Raw genomic sequence first — 20,869 nt, 5'->3', positions numbered from 1 at the left:
TTTAAGTAGGAAAGTTTTAACAGCTGCTCCCCAAACCGGGAGCCGGCGAATGGGTCTGGGTCTTTCCCACACTTCTCCTCCCACTGGAGCCGTCAGACACTGGAGACGACGACTCCCCGGGCCTTATTTATAGTGTGCGGAAGGCAAATACACGCGAGAACTTGTTGCGATTGCGATTGTGATTGTGATTGTGATCCCACGGGAACCACAATGTGCCACAATAGGTCTGTGTGTGCGCCCCTGACCTACCCCACAACCTTCAAAATGCGCGATCGTTAGCCCCGCGCCCCCGTACGATGGGGAGTTGGGGAGTGTCCGATAAGAGCTTCGATTGCGATTAATCAAAAGAGTGCTGGCTGCATAGAAATTTGCTTGCAAGTCGAACTTTGAAGCGAAAGACATCACTCGATAGCGATCGTATCTCAGGGATCTACTGGATCGAATCTGGAGTCGGCGATTTTTTTCATTTGATTTCTTTGAACAAATAAAACCCGATCGTTACGTAACACTCGCGCCAGCAACTTTCACACGCAACTAATTTACAAGGAGACAATCCGCTGAAAAGATACTGCAAGCAGATACAAAGATACACGAAAGAAGATACAAAACCTGCAGAGACTTACTTTCTTTTCGGTTGGGAAAGGTCCCGCGCATTCGCGCTGCCGGAGGAGGGGGCGAATATCGGCGATCTATCCGACAGTCAAACAGATCAGAAAGTTAACTTAATTTTCTTTTGATTTTCTTTGTTTGTTTTTTGGGTTTTTTGTTTTGCCATCTGCCATCTGCCATTTGCTATTTTTGTGCATCTTTCGCCTTGCTCTTGTTATGGCCGCCTCAACGCTCTTTGGCTTTTTTTTATATTCTTTTGTTTCAAATTGAGTTCATTTATTTTTGCTGTGTGAGGCAGTAAATGAAATTCAATAAATTAGCCGAAGATGCGGATACATCCGTACCTGAAGATATTCTACCTACGTTGGAAGAACATCTGCTGTCGCTCTGGCCCATCCATAGACCCCTCCAGAGGGGCACGAGTACTGGTATTTTTTGCGCGCAATAGATCTCCTCTCTTATCAGGGGAAAAAATAGATTAATTTGTATTCTTTTTTGCGAGTATTCCTTTTATTTTCGTTCTCTGTTGTGTTCTTTTCTGTTGTTTTTCCCCACTCGTATGGCATGGAATTTTACGAGTAAGTATTTCCCTTCGTGCCCCTTTAGGGCCCACCGGAGGAATTGAAATTGGATCTGGTATGCATAATGCATAATGCATAATGCATAAGCGAGGAATGAGGGGTTTCTGAGTCTTGTGGTTTATTTTTTGTTTCAAATTTGTTGCAGAGTCTCAACGCGTGTGTTCGCTTAGGGGAACAGTGGATCATCCGAATAGCATTGAATGTAATTCCAGAAATTACTTTTATCATTAATACTACTATTGTTAATGGTTTTCTACTTTGTTTGAAAACATTTTCACGCTCTTCGTAAAAAACAAACGCGTATTAAACGCTTCCGATCTGTGGCACCGATAAGCGTATCGTGGCAATTATACGTTGTTTTTCTTTAGCCAGTAAAATAGCCTGGAAATCTCTATTGGCAAATATTTCCAGCACAACAAAAACAAAAGTGAATACTCTTTCGAGCAATTGAGACTGTGGGGCATGCTGATGCCTCATGCCTCTTGGCTCACGGGAAACGGAACAACCCATCGAATGGGCCCATCCTCTCGGAATCCGGAGAGCTCTGCTCTTGAGCCAACAATCAGAGGAGAGGGAGAACGCTTTGCCCTTTCAGGGCCTCAAAAGGGGCCCCATCAATCCGTCTCCAAGTACAGGGTACCCGCACAGTCCAGGCACATTCCTGTTGCTCTGTCGTTCCGGCGCTCTGGTATTTTTTTTAATTTATTTGAACTCTTATGCTAATTTGTTGGCATTTAGTTCTCTCTAAAACAGATTCTTATACAGAAAAGCAGAAAGCAGACTCTGATTCGAATTTCGGAATCATCTGTGGGGCATGCCCCGACACCGTCTCTACGTGCGCAATGGAGCGGGGCAGGGCAGAGTAGGGTAGGTCGTGTGTCGTGACATAATCGGCGATTCTCCATTTTTGGGATTTGTGTGGATTTTCGCATAAATCTCGAAAAGTGAAAAGAGTCGAAGAAATTTGCTTTTTGCTGAGCAGAGAAGAGAAATACACAGAGACGTGACATAAGCAAAGGTCGGAGAGACCCCGACAGACCCGCCGCGACCCCGGCCATCGCTCATCGCTCATCCAATTCCAGTCTTCGTCTCCATCTTTGGGTCTCGTCTTCGGGCCTGCTTCTTGGCCAAGTTTAAAGCCAAAGCCAAAGCGAAAGTTTTGCCTCGTTTGTGTTTTTTTGTTGTTTTTGTTTTTCTTTTTGGTTTTTTGTTTTTTTGAACTTCTTATTTAACAGCTCCGGTCGTCGTGGTCGCTCGTTTTCACTTTACCTTGATATTTTCGATGTTGTTTTCTCTCCGGCTTTTCTACTACGTGCCACAATTAAATAAAAATATGAATCAAAGACACACACTCGCATTTCCAAATATACATACATATATCCCAAAACAAAAATACTCATGATTAATGAACCACACATAATGTCAGCGCTTTTCCAGGTGTACGACACAAGATTTCAGATACTTTTTCGTATCGCAAAACACTGGGAGCTAGTATCTTCATTGACTTTTATGTTAAAATAACTGCCCCGCCCCCCCTTCGCCCACGAAGGTTAAGCCTTTCAGACATTTGTGTGAAGTACCCGATTGTAAATTGTAGGAAAATTTTAAGTGAATTTCCCTCCTTAAATCTCCGTGCAAATTACTCTGTAAATCAACGAGACGTAGAAGAATACCAAAATTTTCAATATTTCCAAAATTGTCAAGTGTTTGAAAATGTGGTACCCTCCATCGTCGGGACCTTATTGGGTGTATCCCCAAGATCGCTGTAAAACATGTGAGTGCAAAGATATTTGTTGGTGTGGGGCAGAATCTTTCAGGAAACATTCCCCCAAAAGGTGCTCCTTCTCGCCAAGCTCCAGCCTCAAAGATTAGTCCAAGATTTTTTGATCTAGTCTAGAGAATTCTAGTTCGAAATTCCACAACTACATAGGCTTTTCTTTGCTTTTTAGCTTTGTGTTCACTTTCCAAACATATTTTATAGAAATAGTAGGCATTTTATATAGTGCCAAGCATCAGCTGGTTCGTTATTCAATATTCAACAAAATTACTGTGAGCAAGACAGTTATCAACGGAAAATATTCAAATAGTTCAATAATTTTATACAATTTTCGAAAAAGATGGATAACTCCTCACCGGGTACATCCAAAGGGGTGGTGCCTGTAGTATCATGGAGATCCACCAAAGCCACATGTGAGTGCCTCAAACTGTAAAGATACTTGCGTACTCAGTGTTGCCGTCGCGATGTTTTGAGTGACGGTAGTCTAGTTCTTGCAGTCCGGCTTGGTCCCTGTCTGTGTCTCGTTGCGTCGCTGTTTCGTTGTGTTGCTGTCACGTTGTGTTGCTGTCTCGTTGCGTTGCTGTGCCTTTGGGTAGCTGTCTCGTTGTGTCGCTGCCTCGTTGCCTCGCTGTGTCGTTGTGTCGCTGTCTCGCTGTGTCGCTGCCTCGTTGCCTCGCTGTGTCGTTTGATGTCTCGCTGTTGCTGTCTCTCTGTCGCTTTTGTTGCTGTCATGTGATGCAAGCGGCACTCGTGCCACCCCGCGCTCTGTCGTCATCATCTCTCGCTCTCTGATGTATTCGAAGTTGTTAGCACTTTTTACAGCCCAACATCATCACGACTGCAACAAAATGGTGCGATTTTCCACTTTTTTTTTTTTGGCAAAACGAACAAAGCGAGACGAACGCTAGACGCGAGAAAGAGAAACAAATTGATGCTAATTGACAGGAAACGGGCAGCACTTTTACTCTCAAACAGCCAGAAGTTGGCCAGGCCATAGGCTTTCGATTGTACCTCGAAAGGATCTCTTACGCGGTTAACCCCGAGTGGGATGGGGATGTGTATGACACCCACCATTTGTATGAAATCTCTTCAATCAAAAGCTAATCAAGAATTTCGTGCGAATTAATCTTTTGGTTTTCCATTTCAACATTCAACATATTTCCACTTAAGAGGACAGCCCCCCTTTTCCGCTTTTCCGCTCTCGCGATGTAGCACCACATGAAAATGATTTTATTTATGCACAATATATGAATGAATTTATTTGCCCAGCGGTGAGAGGCCACAAAAGAGCAACAATTTAAGCGTTTTGGTAGAGAGGGAAAATGCGGAAAGTGTAAATTTGTAGCAGGAAATGTGTGTCAATATATAATACGACAACAAAGTATTTTCTTCGGGCCTGTATCAAGTGTGGCACTTCAAAGAATGGGTGTGTCTCTCTGTATGTCCATTCGATTCGAGGGTATCCCCGGTTCGGCCCATAGGTTGTTCCTATAGCGGAAAACTGAAACTATTTATACACAAAGATACAAAGATACATTTGTTGGTAGGATTCTGTGATTAACTGATTGGATGAAAAGTGTCGGCGAGAAGGTTTCCCAGCACCAAATCAGATTTATACATCTATATATCAACAGATTTGTATCCAACAGATACACGGATACGCAGATACACACACTCTCTCGTCCACACTCGAGTGTGTGTTTTAGAACAGTTTATAGATACAAATCTATTCAATTGTTGATCTTTATTTAGAATGGTGGGGGGCGGGAGGGCTGTGTGTGGGTCGTATGTTCTGTGGTGATTTCCTCTCTCTATAAAATCGTATTGTTGGACCGCCCCATCGTCTATAGACGATTTGCCGATGTCCGATCGCCGATCGCATTCCAAACAATTTTTCACTGTACATTTTCAGCCGTTCTCATCACCAAAGCTCAGTGCATTCTATGATTTTTGCGCTTATTTTTACAAAAGTCTTTTTCTTTTTTTTTTAAATTTGGTTTTCTGTTTCGCGCGCGCTGCCAACTTGTTGATTTGCACATTCGACGCGGCGTCCGACAGGCGTGACATATGTGGAACATTGAATATTGAATATGTCAATTGTTCCACATTGTTTGGGTTATCGATTAGCAATACTATAGAAGTATTACAGCTCCAACTTGCCATTAAATAGGGACCGTCTATCTAAATAGAAGATTTTATCGATTATTTATCGAATTTGGAAGAAAATAATCTGCATAAGTCGGAAATGTAATACGAATTAGAGGATAAATCGAACAGGAATGGCTATTAAATATCGATTACTGTAGTAAGCGATTATTAATCGAGAACTTTGACCAAATGGAGTATGGAATAGGTTGGGGATGATCAATCGAACAAGTCTTGGCTATTAAAATATCAATAGCAGTAGTGAGCGATTATTTATCGAATCACATTTAAGATTATTCCTTAGAAATGGGAGATCCTCCAAATGGGAGATTTATGGGCTATTCAAATAGCAATAACTATAGATCGTTCATCGTTCAATTATCCATCTTTCCCCCCTTCTCCACGCTTTTAACCTACTGTTTTACATTTTTCTCATGCCACACTTCCGTTAATCCATCTTTCGAGTAGTGTGTGTTTTCCCTGCTCTGCTCTTCTTCTCTCTCATGTGTGTGTGTTTTTTTTTTTGTCGATTTTCCAGCTGTGTTTTCTCTTTGGAAACTTATCTAACATTCGCTTAGACTTTCCTCCCTACGATTTCTCACGGTTTTCACTCTGTTTTCCACTCCACTCCACTCCACTCCAATTTCGCACTGCATTCGGGTGCTCCGTCAATGCCAAATGTATTAACATCCTCCCCATTCATATTCGTATTCGTACAATATTTGTACAAGTTGTGTGTGTGTGCAAAATGTTGAAATCATTTCCGCAATTTTTTTTATAGATTTCGTTGGCAAAAGAAAGCCAGAGATCTCTGGCTCTGTGGAGGGAACCTCCACCTCCATAGTAATAGTAACTATAATTATTGCTCACTTTCCCAAACATGTAATTCGTTTCTCTATATATATATCTTTCCACTGTTCCGCTGTACTTTTTAGCATTTAGGGGGCCCCCTTTCACTGCCACAGAGAGTCGTCACACGAAGGGGCACACACAGAGAGCGAGACAGAGAAGGGGAACATCGAGTAGGTCTTGTATATTTACTTGACTTCTCTCTTTCTCTCTTTCTCTCTCTCTCTCTCTCTCTCCCTCTGTGTCTCTGTCTCTTTTGTTATGTATCTCGAATGCGTTATTTACTTATGTTTTTTACAAGTGCAATTGAGGTTACTTTCTATTTAAAAATTAAAGGAAAAAAAAAACAAGTACTACGTGCATGCAAATGGTGGAGAGGTTTGGGGCCAGCGACAGAGACAGAGACAGAGCCAAGGCCCGATCATCAGAGTGTGGCCGTATTGTTGGCTTTTTCTCTCTGTCTCTCGGTTTCTTCTTCCACATCTTATCGATGGTAGGTTTACGTGCTGCGGACTCCACTTTGTAGAACCATTCAGTAGTTCGTTCTTAAGGAATCCCAATGCCAAGATCCAAGTGGGATCAATAAGGGTTGCTCTATCAGTTGGCACTGAAGGGTGTACCCTTCTACATCTTGGAACACATGTTCTAATCCACTATCTGATGGAGTGCTATCAGCTTACGAGCCATTTGCTAGGTCTGATACATGATATCTGATTCATTCGGATCTCAGATGCCTGTGATCATTCCTATCCTTCGTTGGGTTCTTGTGACGAGCCCCTGGGACCTGCTGCAGTAATCCCTAGATGGTTCGCTGTGGCATGTTCTTGATCTGTTTTTGTTTTTGTCTTTTGCACACAGCTGGCGGCATGCATCAAAATTTGCCATCATTTCTCTAGCTGTCTTCTGTTTTCTGTTTTCTGTCCACTGGCCACTGCCCTTGTTGTTCCTCTCGAAGATCTCGAAGATCTCGAAGAGTACACGATTAGATGTTTTAGATGTTTACTGTCTGTGTATGCCCCGTTTCGCTTCGCTTCGTTTCTTTCTGTTTTGTGTTTCGTTTCTGTTTCTGTTGCTATTTTCTTCTGGTTCTGCTTCTGCTTCTGTTTCTGTTTCGGTTTTTGTTCCGTTTTGGTATTGTGTTTTTATTTTGTATATTTTTTGTGTCTGTTTTTATAAATGTGTTGTGTGTGGCCGCCGCCGCCGCCGCCGACGCCGCCGCCCCCATTTGTATTACTTTGATTACTTTCTTGGCTGCAGAGTCAAATAAATCATTGAGTTCTGCCACACTGCCACGCTGCCACACTGCTACACGCCACTTTGTGGCGTTCAAAAATAATACATACGAGTATGTATGCCCCCAGGGGGCATTCAAACCGACCATAATATATATCATATGTCGGCCATTATGTATTATTATAATAATAATAATAATAATAATTATCATAAATATTTTGTGTGTTTTTCCCATGAATGAAGAATGAAGGCGGCCAAAACAGAAAAGTATCTCCCACAAAAAACCAAAACAAAATCTGCCCCAAAAACAAAAAATAGCGAGAAACATTTTGTCAAAAAAGTAATTTCTTGGCAGAATAGAACACAAAAGCCGCACGAAATAAACCAAAACAAAATCCCGTATTTGTATCTGTATCTAAATATGTTTGAATCTGTATCTGTATTGGTTTCGAGTGGGCCGTGAAACGTCGCCTCGTCCGTGGAGCATCGCCAGCAATTGCAAATTGTGATAAAAGTAGAGAAAACACTCGCCGAAATATGGGTCATCCTCGATAGATAGAAATCTCTGGGTCTCTGGCTCTCGATTCAGAGTCCGATTCCGATACCGATTCCGATCCACTTGTGCTCTGGCCCGTTACTTTGGCGGTGGAGTGGAGTGGAGCACTAGAGCTGGAATAACGGCAGCCCCATGGAAGATCAACGGGAGATCTATAGAGCAAAAAGAGGGAGAGGGGAGACCATAGAAAAAAGGAAGGAAAATACATATAAGTAAAGATTCCCAGTAGGAAGAAAAAAGCCGTTTCGGCAGTTTCGATTAATCGATTGATTTCCTATCGATCTAAAAAAGAATCGTGTCCTTTGGGATGCGGAACACCCACGTTTCCAGTAGGAAGGCCAGAGAACTACTCTGATCCGAATTCTAGGGAATTCTCGTCTGAAGCTTTCGCTTGTGCCGCGCAGAAAATTTCTACGCCTCTCGATCTAGATATTCATTAGAGATTCCACAGCCATGGGAGATGATTATTAAATTGCATTCAGCACTTGGCCGCTTGGCCGCTTGTCCGCTCCGCTTGCAATTAAATTAAGTTGGAAAAATGAAAATATACATAAATATATTGAGAATGATTTGTTTTGACAAGTGTCTCAAGAATTCAGTGCTTACGATACTTGGAGGAGGAGTGTTGTCTTGTGGCATTCGAGTATTCCTCAGGTTCAGCTCTTGAGGTTTTCTTTTGGGCTGTCAGAAAAGTGTCAGAATCATAGAATTGTGACAGCAAGCACGCGGGACTCATTCTCATATCCCTCCAATTTAATTTCTGAAAAGAAACAAAACAAAATAAATACAAGAATTAGAAGCGTACTGGTAGATGTACATATATCTATATCTCGTTTTTAGAGATGGAAATTTTGTGCGGGGAAATTAGTTGATTTGTGTTTGGTATTTGAGTAAACAGCGGATTCCATAATGTTTTCAATTAATAACAATTGCCGAATGCCAGCCATGGTCTCTCGGAACGATGTGTGCGGGGAGATCTATGACGCAGATCTGACCCGATCCGATCCGTTCCGATCCGATCTGAACTTCATTTGTATATTTGTTTTCCAAACTATAATTATGGATTTTTCACTAATTAGCTGATGGGCTTTCCACTTGGATTGAGTGATTTATTGGATTGAGAAGTAGGGAAGAATATGTTCTGGACTCGATGGATTTTTAATGGAGAAAGAGCGGAAATACCTTGAGCTTATTTATGGGCGGGTGGAGAACCTTCTTCCGTTTATAGATAACATTCGGCTATGATAACGAATCCCATCGCCATGTGCCACCGCCACTCGATGTCGTCATCGGAAGTGATTTATTTATCGAACGAAACGATCCGACCCGACCCGACCCGACCCTACCCTACCACTCCCGCCATAGACCAAAGCATGGTCGATCCCCCTTCCCTTTCATTTCGGTCTTTTTTGCCCATTCAGGCATAAAATAAAACTAATTGTACCCGCAATAAACGTCACCAGATCACGCTCCATCGCCGGCGATCTACGAGTGTGCACATATGTGCTCTGCTCTGCCCACTACGGATATTGGTAGTAGTACTTCTCGTATTCGCGAAACCCCAATCCCCGAATAAAGAGCACGTCCCACGGGCAGGGGCTGGGTCTTCTTCCTGTATGACTCTGTGTGTCTTACATCAATCTAATGTACGTTTCACGGCATACGGAATACCGAATGCCACACAAAGTTCTAGATGCTTGTACACGTAATTGGAATGCGAATTACTTAATTTTCTATGGATTTTCCATACACATCATTTTTTTTTTTTTTGTTTTTCTGTTTTTTTTTTCTGTTTGATGCCCCGAAAAGCACAGACAATTATACAAGGCATTGATGCCGCGTTAACATTTCCGGCTACACAGCACTCTGTCTACTACGATTACAATCCATCTGTTATCCCTCCGTCGCTCCCTCTGAGAGTTTCGTTTTTGGACTCTGAAAATAGAACACGTGTTTCCTTAGGCTCGCGCGATGAACTTCAAACCCCACAACACTCGAAGGGGGGAAAAGCAAACAAGTATTTCAGTTCGTTAGCACCCCGAGGTAACCCCAGAAACAGAAGGCATTAAACTCATTATGGAAACTTGTTTTAGTGGTGTGTTGTTGGGGATTGCGGATTGCGGATTGGGGAATGCGAATGCGAATGGGAAATGCTCGAGCGACGTATGTATGTGCACGGGCACGGCACGGGCACGGGCACGGGCACGGGTACGGGTCCACCACACAGCAGTCGGCAAAAATTTCCAACGAGATTTTGTACGTTTTCGGAAACTCCATCTGCCACATGTGTCCCCCTCCTCTGTGTGTGCGCGTGTATCTGTATCTGTATCTGTATCTGTATCTGTGGCAGACACGCATGCGCTGAATGCGCGCTGTCATCATCGGAGTCTGTTGCCATGCGCAAAGCCAGATGCCAGAGCATACCCTTTTTGCATTTTGTTTCCTTTGAAATTTCGGCACACATGTGGCATTCGATGGGCAAGCAACCGTGGGGCACTGCTGCATGGTGCGCCACATGTAGCATATCGTCTGTATCTTCTGGCTTAAGGAGCTTATGAAATACGATCCTCGGTGCAGGAGAGGGCAGATGGGGATCGATCAAAGTGTATCTCGGGGTTCGTTCTTCTACCACCCTAATGATCCGCTTCACTGGGGCCTGCTCCACTCTTTCGTGCGAGTCTTCTTTCGAACGCTCTTTATGGCGCGGTAATTCGTGCCGTGCCGGGCCTCATTTCCTTTTTGCTCCCTTTGCTCTTTCTCTCTCTCTTTTTTGTTCCCCTTTTAGCGGCTTTGTCGCGTTTCTGCTTTGTGAGAGCTTCTTCGTTGGAATTCATTCAACTTTGGCGCTCTGGTATTTTTGTAGTTGTTTTTGTTTCGATCCGTTTCGTGCCGTTTCTGTTGCTAACTTATGAATGATCCCAAAGATCCGATCCCCAATGATCACGATCATCACGCTGATGATGATGATGCAGTTGATGAGTTCTGTGGCCACAAATAGAAACACGCTCGCCTTTCATTTCCGTTGCAATTTTTGGCACCCTTTATGGGAAAAAGTCATTCCTCTCTTCGCCCGCTCTCGCCCTCTGCCATTGCAAGGGAGGGGCACACGTGCCTCCCTGCACAAAGTTTTCAATGAACTTCCAAATACGGGAACGACTGGTTCTGGAACTCGCTGAGGAATAGTCCAAGCCATTTCAATTTCAATTCCATTCATATAAGCGCGGCTCTTAACGGTTCAATTCCATTCCAATTCCCATTCTGGATGGACCTAGAGACTCAATGCCCGGCAGCATCGCCTCTCCATTCCACAATATTCCTTGCAGTTTCCATTTCCATTTCCATTCCGATTCCAATTTCAATTCCATGCAGGCGCCGTCTTTTGCGAATTCTCAACATTCAATGCACGACGGCGCCCCTCCATCTGCTCGTAAATCACACGCCCCAAAAGCCCCCACATAGCCGATCTAGAGTGGGCGTGTCATATCATTTGAATACTAATACATTTCGCATTTGCCAAAAAGGAATACAACAACTTCAAAGTGAGAACAACAAATTACACTCCACGCGAAATTCCAAAGAGTTCTCTTCGTGGCTCGGGTGGCGGTGGGGCGGCCTGACGAGGGGCACGGTTAGGGGCAGGGGTACGCACATGGACCCGGCGCGCTAGGCACGAACTGGTACCTGTTTTTCGTGGCTTTTATTTGTTTTATTTTGTCTTTAATTTATTATTTTGTTGTTGTTGTTTTTTTGCCACTCGTTTTCGTGCTCCCAAAACGAGAAATTGCCAAAATTCCCCAAAAGATATCCATTCACAGCCACAGCCACAGCCATTCGGTGGTTCTCCATTGAAAGCCGTGAAAATTCGAACATCGAACTGCCCTTCATGGAAATTCGTGCATCGACGAAAACGTTTTAGGCGAAACCCCCTTGGGTTTTTCGCTATACTTGTAAAAACAAACCAATATCTGTACGATTTCTTGGAAGCAGCATGGGTCATACGCCCGTTTTCGTATTATCAAGACGTTATCGGGAAGGTTCCAAGGTAATGCTGCCTCTCAAAGCTAACTAAATTTTATGGGATTTGAGGAAATTCCTGGGAAATGAAGTATCAACAGCATCTGAAGTTCAGGGTAAAGACTTTTGGTGGGGTTTGTCTAAGATATGGCCATAATCCAGAGTAGAACATCACCTCTAGAAGGTATTATCATATCTTATCTAAGTAGGAAGCCAATGGGTGTGGTGGGTGGGCTGGTGTGGACTGCTGGGGGCACGTGGTCATAGCCTGCCCTAGGCTCTACGGCGAAAAAGATAGCAACCAAATTCGAGTTCGAAAACAAATACGACTACGAATTCGCCGTATTCCGTATTCCATTTATCAGAGAATCAAGTCGATGATGATGATGATGATTCACTGTGTCGTCATCAGCGGCATGGCTTCGTAGTAGTAGTCGTAAACGTGAATAGGTATGACTCTGGGTTTTTTTTACTGGGTCTCGGGTGTTGGTTGTTTTCTTCCCGCGATTCGTTTAGTTCGTTTTCAAATGCAAGTGCAGACGGTTTGTGGATCAGAGGATCTCCTGCTAACTGGATAAAAAGAAATACCATAGTATCTACTGTCATATCAGTGTCGCGTTTTCATGCACCATGCACGACCTCAGTTTCGCTGAATTGTTGAAGTTTAAGTTGCAAGATTACTGTAGGTCGAACTGAAACAAAAAAACAAAAGAATCCTCTAGTAATCGAAAATTTCTTTCGCTTTTCTTTCAGATGAGAAGATGCAACAGCAGTTTAATCCAAATAATAACAATAGTAACAACAACAATTCCAATAATGGCCACACCACTGGCAATGCTGGTGGCAACAATTACAACAACGGATACAACAACAACAACAACGGCGGCAAACGCTGCCCTGGAAAGTATTCCAATAACAATTCCAACAACGGCAATATGTCTGGATACCAAAACATCAACAACAACACTAATAACAACAAAAATGGTTCCCGCAAGAATCGGTACAACAACAACAACAGCAACAACCAGAATCAGAATCATACCCAAAAACAGCGTCACTTCTATGGCAATTCGAAAAAGCGAATCGATGGAGCAGGCGACGAGTTGGGTACCACTGGGAATGTGGAATCGCAGCCCCAATCCTGGCGCAATTACGGCGGACACCATCTGGTGAATTCTTCATGCATCGAAGGTGAGTAATTGTTGCAAAATACCGAAAATAGCGAGTACTTTTTGGAAGGAATGAAACAAAAGATAGGCACAAATAGGGGAACACCCTTGTTGGCTTTCGGCATATTCCCCCAAATTCCCAGGGCAGGGCATTCTATAAAAAGTCTCCTGCAATATTGGTTGTAGATTTCAATATTTTTCCGTATCTTCGGTGGAGAAGGCATTCCTTCGAGCGGAGAGCTCTACGGTTCTGTTTTTGGAAGTCACTCCCACACTTGATTCTCAGTTGAACTGTTGGCCAGCGAAACCCAGACATAAACACAGACACTGAAGAAGCTGATTCACCTCCATTTCCATGCCGATTACGAGTCGGCTTTTTGTTTTGCTTTTGGTTCATAAAATTCCAAGCAAATCGAGCGACCGGCATCTAAAAAATGAATCACACATACAAAACCAAAAACAAAAACAAAAACAACGTCAACGTCATCGATGGGAACGGGTATCGTATCGTCACTTGCTTCGCTAGTTGTACTTTTTGCCAGATTTGGACGTGGCTCTGATTGTATGTTGTTGCATCTTTGGGTCAGAGGCAGGGGCAGGAGGCCAGTGGATGATGGGGTGGGGGACTGGACGTTAATTAGGAAAATGCGTTTGATTGGAATGGCCTCCTTCCCACGAGACGCTCTGATGGCCGACCGACCGCCGCACACACACACAGAAATAAGTACTACGAGTACAGTCTCGTCGGGGGAATTATAGTGAGAGGTGATCCAGTAGATTGTCGAATGCGTACTCGTTTATTTGGGTCGTCTATCCATCCATCCATCCATCCATCCACCTATCTATCTATCTATACTTGCTATCCCCTGGGGAGGGTAAACCTCAGTATTCAATTGACTCTTGACCACAGCAGAGACACGTAGATACCGTTGGCCTACAGAGAGAGGGAGAGAGAGTGCCTTTTCTATTTATACACTGTCTCGTTACCCGATCTACAGAATACACAGAAATTGCAAAGGTTCTTCTGCTCATAAATAGGAAAATTGCAGGAAATCTTCGCTTAAGCCTAATGAACCTCAGATCGAAACGAGGCGCGCTCAAGATAGCAGCAGCACTGATGGGGGCCGGGGGATCTCAATCTGACGGAACGTGTGTGTCTGTCGGGGGGATAGTATTCTCTCGTAAAAATACAACTAATTTCATTGGGAGACCCGGCCCCTTCGCCGCTTGCTTTCGCTTTCGTTCGAAATTCCTCCCATTAAAAATCAATTCAAATTTCGGGCGAAAAAAGATTCAAACAACAAATAAAACAACAATAAAGCGGAATTAAATAAACAAACAAAAGCTATTGGGCACAAGAAAGGAAAGGTAGAACAAGTCGTAAAAAGACAAAAAAAAAAAAAACAAAAACGAAACCCAAAACATTTAAATGGAACTCAAATAATCAAAATAATCTATAATCTGTTCAGTTTCATAATTTCATAATTTATGCGGAAACATAAATATCATTCCTCTAATTTGCACCTGATTGATCAGAGGGATACGCATATGTATAGGTGGATATCCATATTAAATCTTTTTGAGATGAAGAATCAATGAAAAATCGCTTGCCATTCACTCAGCGCCAGGCATAGATGCCTCTAACGTATAACCATAGATCATACTCCTTTGTTTATCTATTCCTATCGATTGTTATCGATGACTAGATAACATTCCCTCTACTTTTAAAACAATCTGCCACGATAACGGCCCAAAATCCCTCTCCCTTCTATAGTTATCGATGGCTTTCGATAATTATTGTCCGATAACCCATCTCCTCTCCATATCTATATCTATCGACTGTTATCGATAACTAATCAAGCGAAAATCTTTAGATAAGGTTAAGCTGAATATTTTCCAGCTTTACTACACTTTTTACATGTTTTTTTTTTTGGGCACAAAGCGTGGAAAAAACTTTCCAGAATTGTTATCGTGCATATGCCCTATATGCCTACATATGTATGTAAATATAGTAGATGTACATGTATATGTTTTATATATATATTTATTGTATTATTGTCAGGGCGTGACGATGGGGCGGGTAGAAAGCTAAGTCGCAATACACCTCTGCGTCGACTTTCGGAGGGGCAGCAGCTGATTAGCGCTTCTGCTTGTATTCTGTATCTGTGTGAGTGTTGGGTCTTAGATTCGATTCGATTTTATTTGCCAGTGTATCAGGTGTATTATTGGTTATTATTGGTGTACCAGAGAGTGGGTACGTGCTCGTATAGTGCGGCAATCAGACGTCGGGGGTTCGATTGGGTTCGTGTATTCTGGTCAAACGATGAACTACTGATAGTCGCAGATACCGGCAGGCAGCAGCACGACAAAGAATCGAGAGAATCGAGAGAATCGGGAGAATCGAGCACTTACATAACTGATCGTTTTTTCATTGATTAGCACTTGGCCGGAACCGAAACCGAAACCGAAACCGAAACGGAGACCCAGCTCCTCCCAAGTACCGATCTGATCAGGAAACAAAAAATACTGAAAGTTGCACAACTTTTTGGGATGGAAATTTGCACTCGAGCGTTAAATAATTAGAGCTACTCGTTCTCGTACGTATGTACGTACTTACGTACGTATCTTTGGCTTTGACAGAGGGGATTGCTTGCTGGGAATCGCTAATCATCTCTAGGCACTTGAAACGTAAACGTAACCTCGAGCTCTACTTCCCCAAAGATCAGCGCCAGCAGACAGACAGGCAGACATCAGGTAGCACTACCTATTCAGAGAGAGAGAGAGAGAGAGAGAGAGAGAGAGATGTAATAAAGCCAGCTAGCAGCCGTCTTATATGACCCACAAAGGGCCATTAGATAATTGTGTTGGCCAAGTAATGAACGAAATGAGCGCCTCCAAGTGGCGCAAAAATGTCTGTCTGTGGCACAGGCATGATGGCATTCGATGAATGCAACCGCCAGACGCATTTTTCACGCCCCGTTGAATTTCTCACACTCGACTCGGCTTTAAGGCTCTCCATCGCCATCTGTGTAGATACATTGTGGCCGTATTCAATGTTCAATGCCTCCATCCTTCCCCCCATTGGAGGGGATGGTGGGGTGTACTCGTAATTGGAATCCAAAGGAAACTTGAACTCATTTACGGTGGTGCCAACTAACGGTGGTGCCACAAGCCACATGCCACACGCACTCCATTGATCGTTGCAATCGTCACCAGAGCAAACAGTGCGTTTCACGGATGTAAGAGCTGTGGCCTCAATCAAAATTTGCCATTTGGTACCTTTCTCCGTCTTAGGAAACGGACTTTATAACTGCTACGTAGTTTTCCTCGATAAATAATCGACAAGTGACCCGAATATCGGTAATGTTCATTAAATTATTGATTCCAAAAAACGAATATCGATTATCGATATTTTTAGTTCGATAACTAATCGTTGGAGATATTTAAATGTTCCATATTCATTCTAAATAGCATTCCATTAATATATGCTCGATTTGCTCCGATGTAACTTTAATCGATAAGTGACTCGATTATTTGGCTGTGTCAATATTTTTCGCCAACTGACTGTTCGACAGCTAACCGTCATAATTATCATTACATAACTATGATTGTTATCGATTAACGATATTTTTAATTCGATAACTAGTCGTTTGAGATCTTTAAATGTGCCGATATGTTTGATTTCCTTCGATTAATCGAACCTTACAACTGGTGGCATATCCAACCCTATTGAACACTTTTGAAACGCACTGTGGACACATATTTCAAATTCCTGCTCGCATTATTAACCCATTAAAAAGTGCTGCTGCCACAGACACAGACACATACGAATATGTAACAACAATAGTAAAAAAAAAAAAAAGATTGCTCACACGTCAGTTATTGCTATTGTGATAGCGGCCCGTAATCATCAGCTTTAGCCTTAGCTTCAGCTTCAGCTTCAGATTCATGCTCATCATTATCATCAGCGTTCGCATTTCTTTAAAATACATAGCTCTTTGGAATAGCTCCCCGACTCCGACTCCGACTCCGACCCCAGCTCCGACTCCGAATCTCTGTCTCGACATCGCAGCCGCCGGCAATAGTCAAGGTTAACATGTTTGCCATTTAAGCAACGGGCGTTTACCCAATGTCTGCGATCTCTGCGTTGAGATGAGACCAAAGATCGCGTGTGATCTCGCTACCTACTACTCGTACAACGGCCACCGTCACGTCACCGTCTCCGTCTACGTACAGTCGACAGTGACAATCGTCAGTTTTCTACACGATCTTCGGCGATCAATGATCAATGATCAGTGATCAGATTAAGTTTGAGATATACACAGGAAAGTGCCTCAGTTTGAGGGTTACTAAGATCAAATTGTGTATCCTTTGTTTTTCCATTTTCCAATGGTCTTTATCTCATCCTTGACCTTTCATTACGTGTATTTATAGCACTTTAATTGTAAGATAAATATTGGTATGGTAACATACGAATGTTCTCCGGAATTAGAGCCCCAATAATAGCACAAAGTGCCATAAAGATTAATCAAATCTTCGGCTATTTCGTACGTCAAAATACTGTGATAAAAATTGAAGAATGATAAGGAAATTTAAGGACTTTAGGCCAATTTCAGACAGTTACAAAACCATATACTATAAATATATATATGCAAATCTGTTGGATATCTGTTGGATATTGTTAAAAGTTTTTCTTTTATGGCTCGTTATTATATCTGTTTTTGTGTTCGCTGGCTGGCTGTGACCTCAATGCAAGAAGAGACCCCTACTATATATACATATGTTGTGTATATATTATACAGACGAATAGTATATATTTGATTAATAAAACTCATATTAGTTTACATTAAAAGCAAGCCATAGTCGGACCATAGCCAGGGGCTGCCATATCTGCATATATCTATGGCTATGGCTATGGGCACATGGATCGAGGGGTAGCATACACGTTGTGTGTGTTGGGGGATCGGGATGGGATGTGTGTTGTGACATACGTGAGCGTGTTATGTTCGCTCACAATTAACTATCGCGATGGATGTTTTACGAGTATTATCGTTATTGTTATTGTTACTGCTATTTCTTTATTTTCTGTAGCTCTCAAAGCCAGCTTTTTTGGCCCAGAGCCTCATTAAAAATGCACAAGACCACAATTGCGAGTCGAGTGGACTCGTCGTACTTCGTAATTGCTGGGGCTGTGTGGCGCGGCTTTTGGGGGTTTTGTCTGTCTTGTGTTTTGGCAGGAAGCGCCGCATAAACCCGCGAAGGTCAACTCAAAGCCGAATAAAAAATCCACTGGCACTGCCACTGCCCCCCAGGGATGCTTTTCGATTGGAGCGATAGGATAGGTAGCCGCCTGCAATATGGGTCACCCTGTGACGTATGCCTTGTCAGAGTCGGCGGCGTATTAGGTAATCGATAAACAAATGAAATTGCGTCACTGCCAGGCGAATTCATTACCGAATAGAAAATGATAAAACTAATGCATAAATATAGACTTATCTTGACAGTTGACTGCCTGAGCGATAACTAATTAAATATATCAATATATCAATGCGTATTCCAGAAAATTCCCCTCCTGGAATCTGCGTGTCCGTTACTCTCTCGCCCATGGGAAGGGGCAGGGGAAGGGGAAGGGGCAGGGGCCCACTTCATCTGCTGCCAACCAAAATGTTGTGATTTGATTCGATTTTGTTTTATAATTTTTTGTCGGGATTGCCTCGTTTTGTGTGGATTGTAGCTTGGAGCTGATTAGATGTTAGACTTTCGACGATCTACTTCCACTTGACGACGACGACTCACAGACGCGTGAGTACAGGTGTGTGAGGGGGGGAGACAATCACGACAGTTCCTCGAGCACTAGTCCGTGGCCGTTGGTAGCTGGAGGAGGGACGAACTGGCCGACTGGCCGACTGGCCATCTTATCGGTGCCCGGTAACCAAATTTCTTTTGGGCTGTCTAGACCCCAGACCCCCAAAACGCACAAGACGATCAACGAATGGAATTGGAATTAAAGCAATCCTTTTCACAACTGATACACGAGTATTTGCATGAAGCATCTCTCGTACCATTAAAGCCATTCAAACATTGGCCGCATCACGAGTCTCGGGCGAGGGTACGGGTACATTGTTGTACCAGCATGTGTGCTCAAAGATTATCATTTAAGCTGCTGACATGCGTTTGTCCCGCTTATTTGCCTAAGCAATCTTATCGGTAGACGTATGTATTTTTTAAGTGGTTTTTGGCCAGGCTAAGATCTGCCGCATGTGGAGAGATTACTCATGCGAAAGGAATATCCCCAACGATGATAGTGGGATAAAACTAGCACTAGAACTAGAATAATGATCGTCTCCCCTCTGGTGGATGGGGCACACCTTTTCGCATGCTTCATCGTGTTTATGTTTTAATCAGATGTACATACATATGTATGTACATACTTGATATTTATGTACATATTTGATATTTCAAGGCTGTTTGGAGAGTTTGGCGCGTGCGTTAAGCCGATGCGCACTCAAAGGCAGCGGCGATAAAGCGATGGTATAGGGCCCCAACGCTCCACTACTCGGCCATCACCATAAAAGTGTCAAATTTTGTTGAAGCTTTCGGAAGCTCTCGGCAGCAGCTAATTGCTGGCTTGTGGGCCAGATGGCCGGACCATTCGGACCGGGCCTGTCCCAAAGAGGTTGTTGGCCACGCCCTATCTAATCGGCAGCCACGCACAAAGCACTCCAAATACAGACGTGATGAACATACACATGTACTCGCATGTAAACCATATATCGAGCCATTCAATTCGACTCGATACGATATCATTTCTCCCAGAAGCAAACGATGACGATGATTGGATGAGATTCTGTGTGCAGCTCACGTCTAGGTGCTTAGCGTGCTCCGGGGCAGCGTCCTTCGGGTCGGCCGAAGTCAACAAACCCACCTCGTCGCCATATGATTTATCTATGCGCGTATTGAAAGTCAATTGGTGCCTCCCTCGCGTCCACACATCTATTCATCTACCTTGGGTAGTATTTGCTCTGGGGCCAGAACTTCCCGTCTCTGGAAAGATGAGACAAGCTCGCGTATAGATATTAAGGAAATGCACGCTCGCGAACGAGCACTTTCCAGGCTTTTCTCTCTGTAGTTTGTACAAGGAAGCTTAGAGGCTGGCGGCTAATGAGTGCAGGAAATACGTTCGTCGCAAGTGCAATGCAAACCGATAGATAAGAAAGTTTTGGGGGACGTTTGAGGCGTCACAAGACCCGCTGACTGTCCGAGTGACGGAGTGACAGCTTGACAGACGACACCTGATGACAGATTGCTGTATTTGACAGATCTGCGCAATCGAAAGTCGTTACCCGTGAATGGGAAATTTCGAATAATCGGATTAGTGGTACAATATAATCATTACTGAGCATTTGGCTTATGCAGGTGTAACTATGTGATTTTCGATAATCGATAAATATCGATATACATAAAATTCGATTTATTTGACGGTATTTTAACATTTTGGCATCGTTCATCTCAGCCCCAACCCCTTTCGTAGTCGAACCCCACCTCTCCACCTCCCCACAACAACAGCACCAGCACCCACTTATCTCTCTGACAACAGGTCAAGCCAGCTTCCCAGCCAGGTTCTACGCGTGTGCCCAGCCCCCAAAAAAAAAAATGTGTTTCCGTCGCTTGGCAACAGCACTCCGCCCCACAATAGCACCAGCCCCAGGCCTGCCCAATAAAACCACCTGACCCCACACCATCACACCACCCCCCACCCCCCTAGGCTACCCAACAGACGAACAAGCGACAGCCGACCAGCAGCTTTTATTTGGCTTAATGGAAATGATGGAATGATGATGAGCTAAACGCGGAAGCCGACGACACAGCGTCTCGCATAGAACGTCGTGGAACGTAGAACGTAGAAAGAACTCTTAATAGGCGAAGGAGAGTGGGG

General features: G+C 43.5%; 1 protein-coding gene across 1 annotated transcript in view; it reads left to right on the top strand.

Annotated features, from left to right (window-relative positions):
• Positions 1 to 20,869, top strand: part of LOC6600029 (serine/threonine-protein kinase pakD) — a 32,083-nt gene that overhangs the window by 8,137 nt on the left and 3,077 nt on the right. Inside the window, exon 2 of the mRNA XM_026993438.1 lies at positions 12,518 to 12,955. Coding sequence (XP_026849239.1) covers positions 12,518 to 12,955 — 438 coding nt within the window. The remainder of the gene's footprint in view (positions 1 to 12,517; positions 12,956 to 20,869) is intronic.

The sequence above is a fragment of the Drosophila persimilis genome, unplaced genomic scaffold (genome assembly GCF_003286085.1).
Source record: "Drosophila persimilis strain 14011-0111.01,24,50 unplaced genomic scaffold, DperRS2 tig00000829-arrow-arrow-pilon, whole genome shotgun sequence".
Taxonomy (NCBI): Eukaryota; Metazoa; Arthropoda; class Insecta; order Diptera; family Drosophilidae; genus Drosophila; species Drosophila persimilis.
Note: the sequence above shows the minus strand (reverse complement) of the source record. Positions and strands in the feature narration are given on the sequence as shown.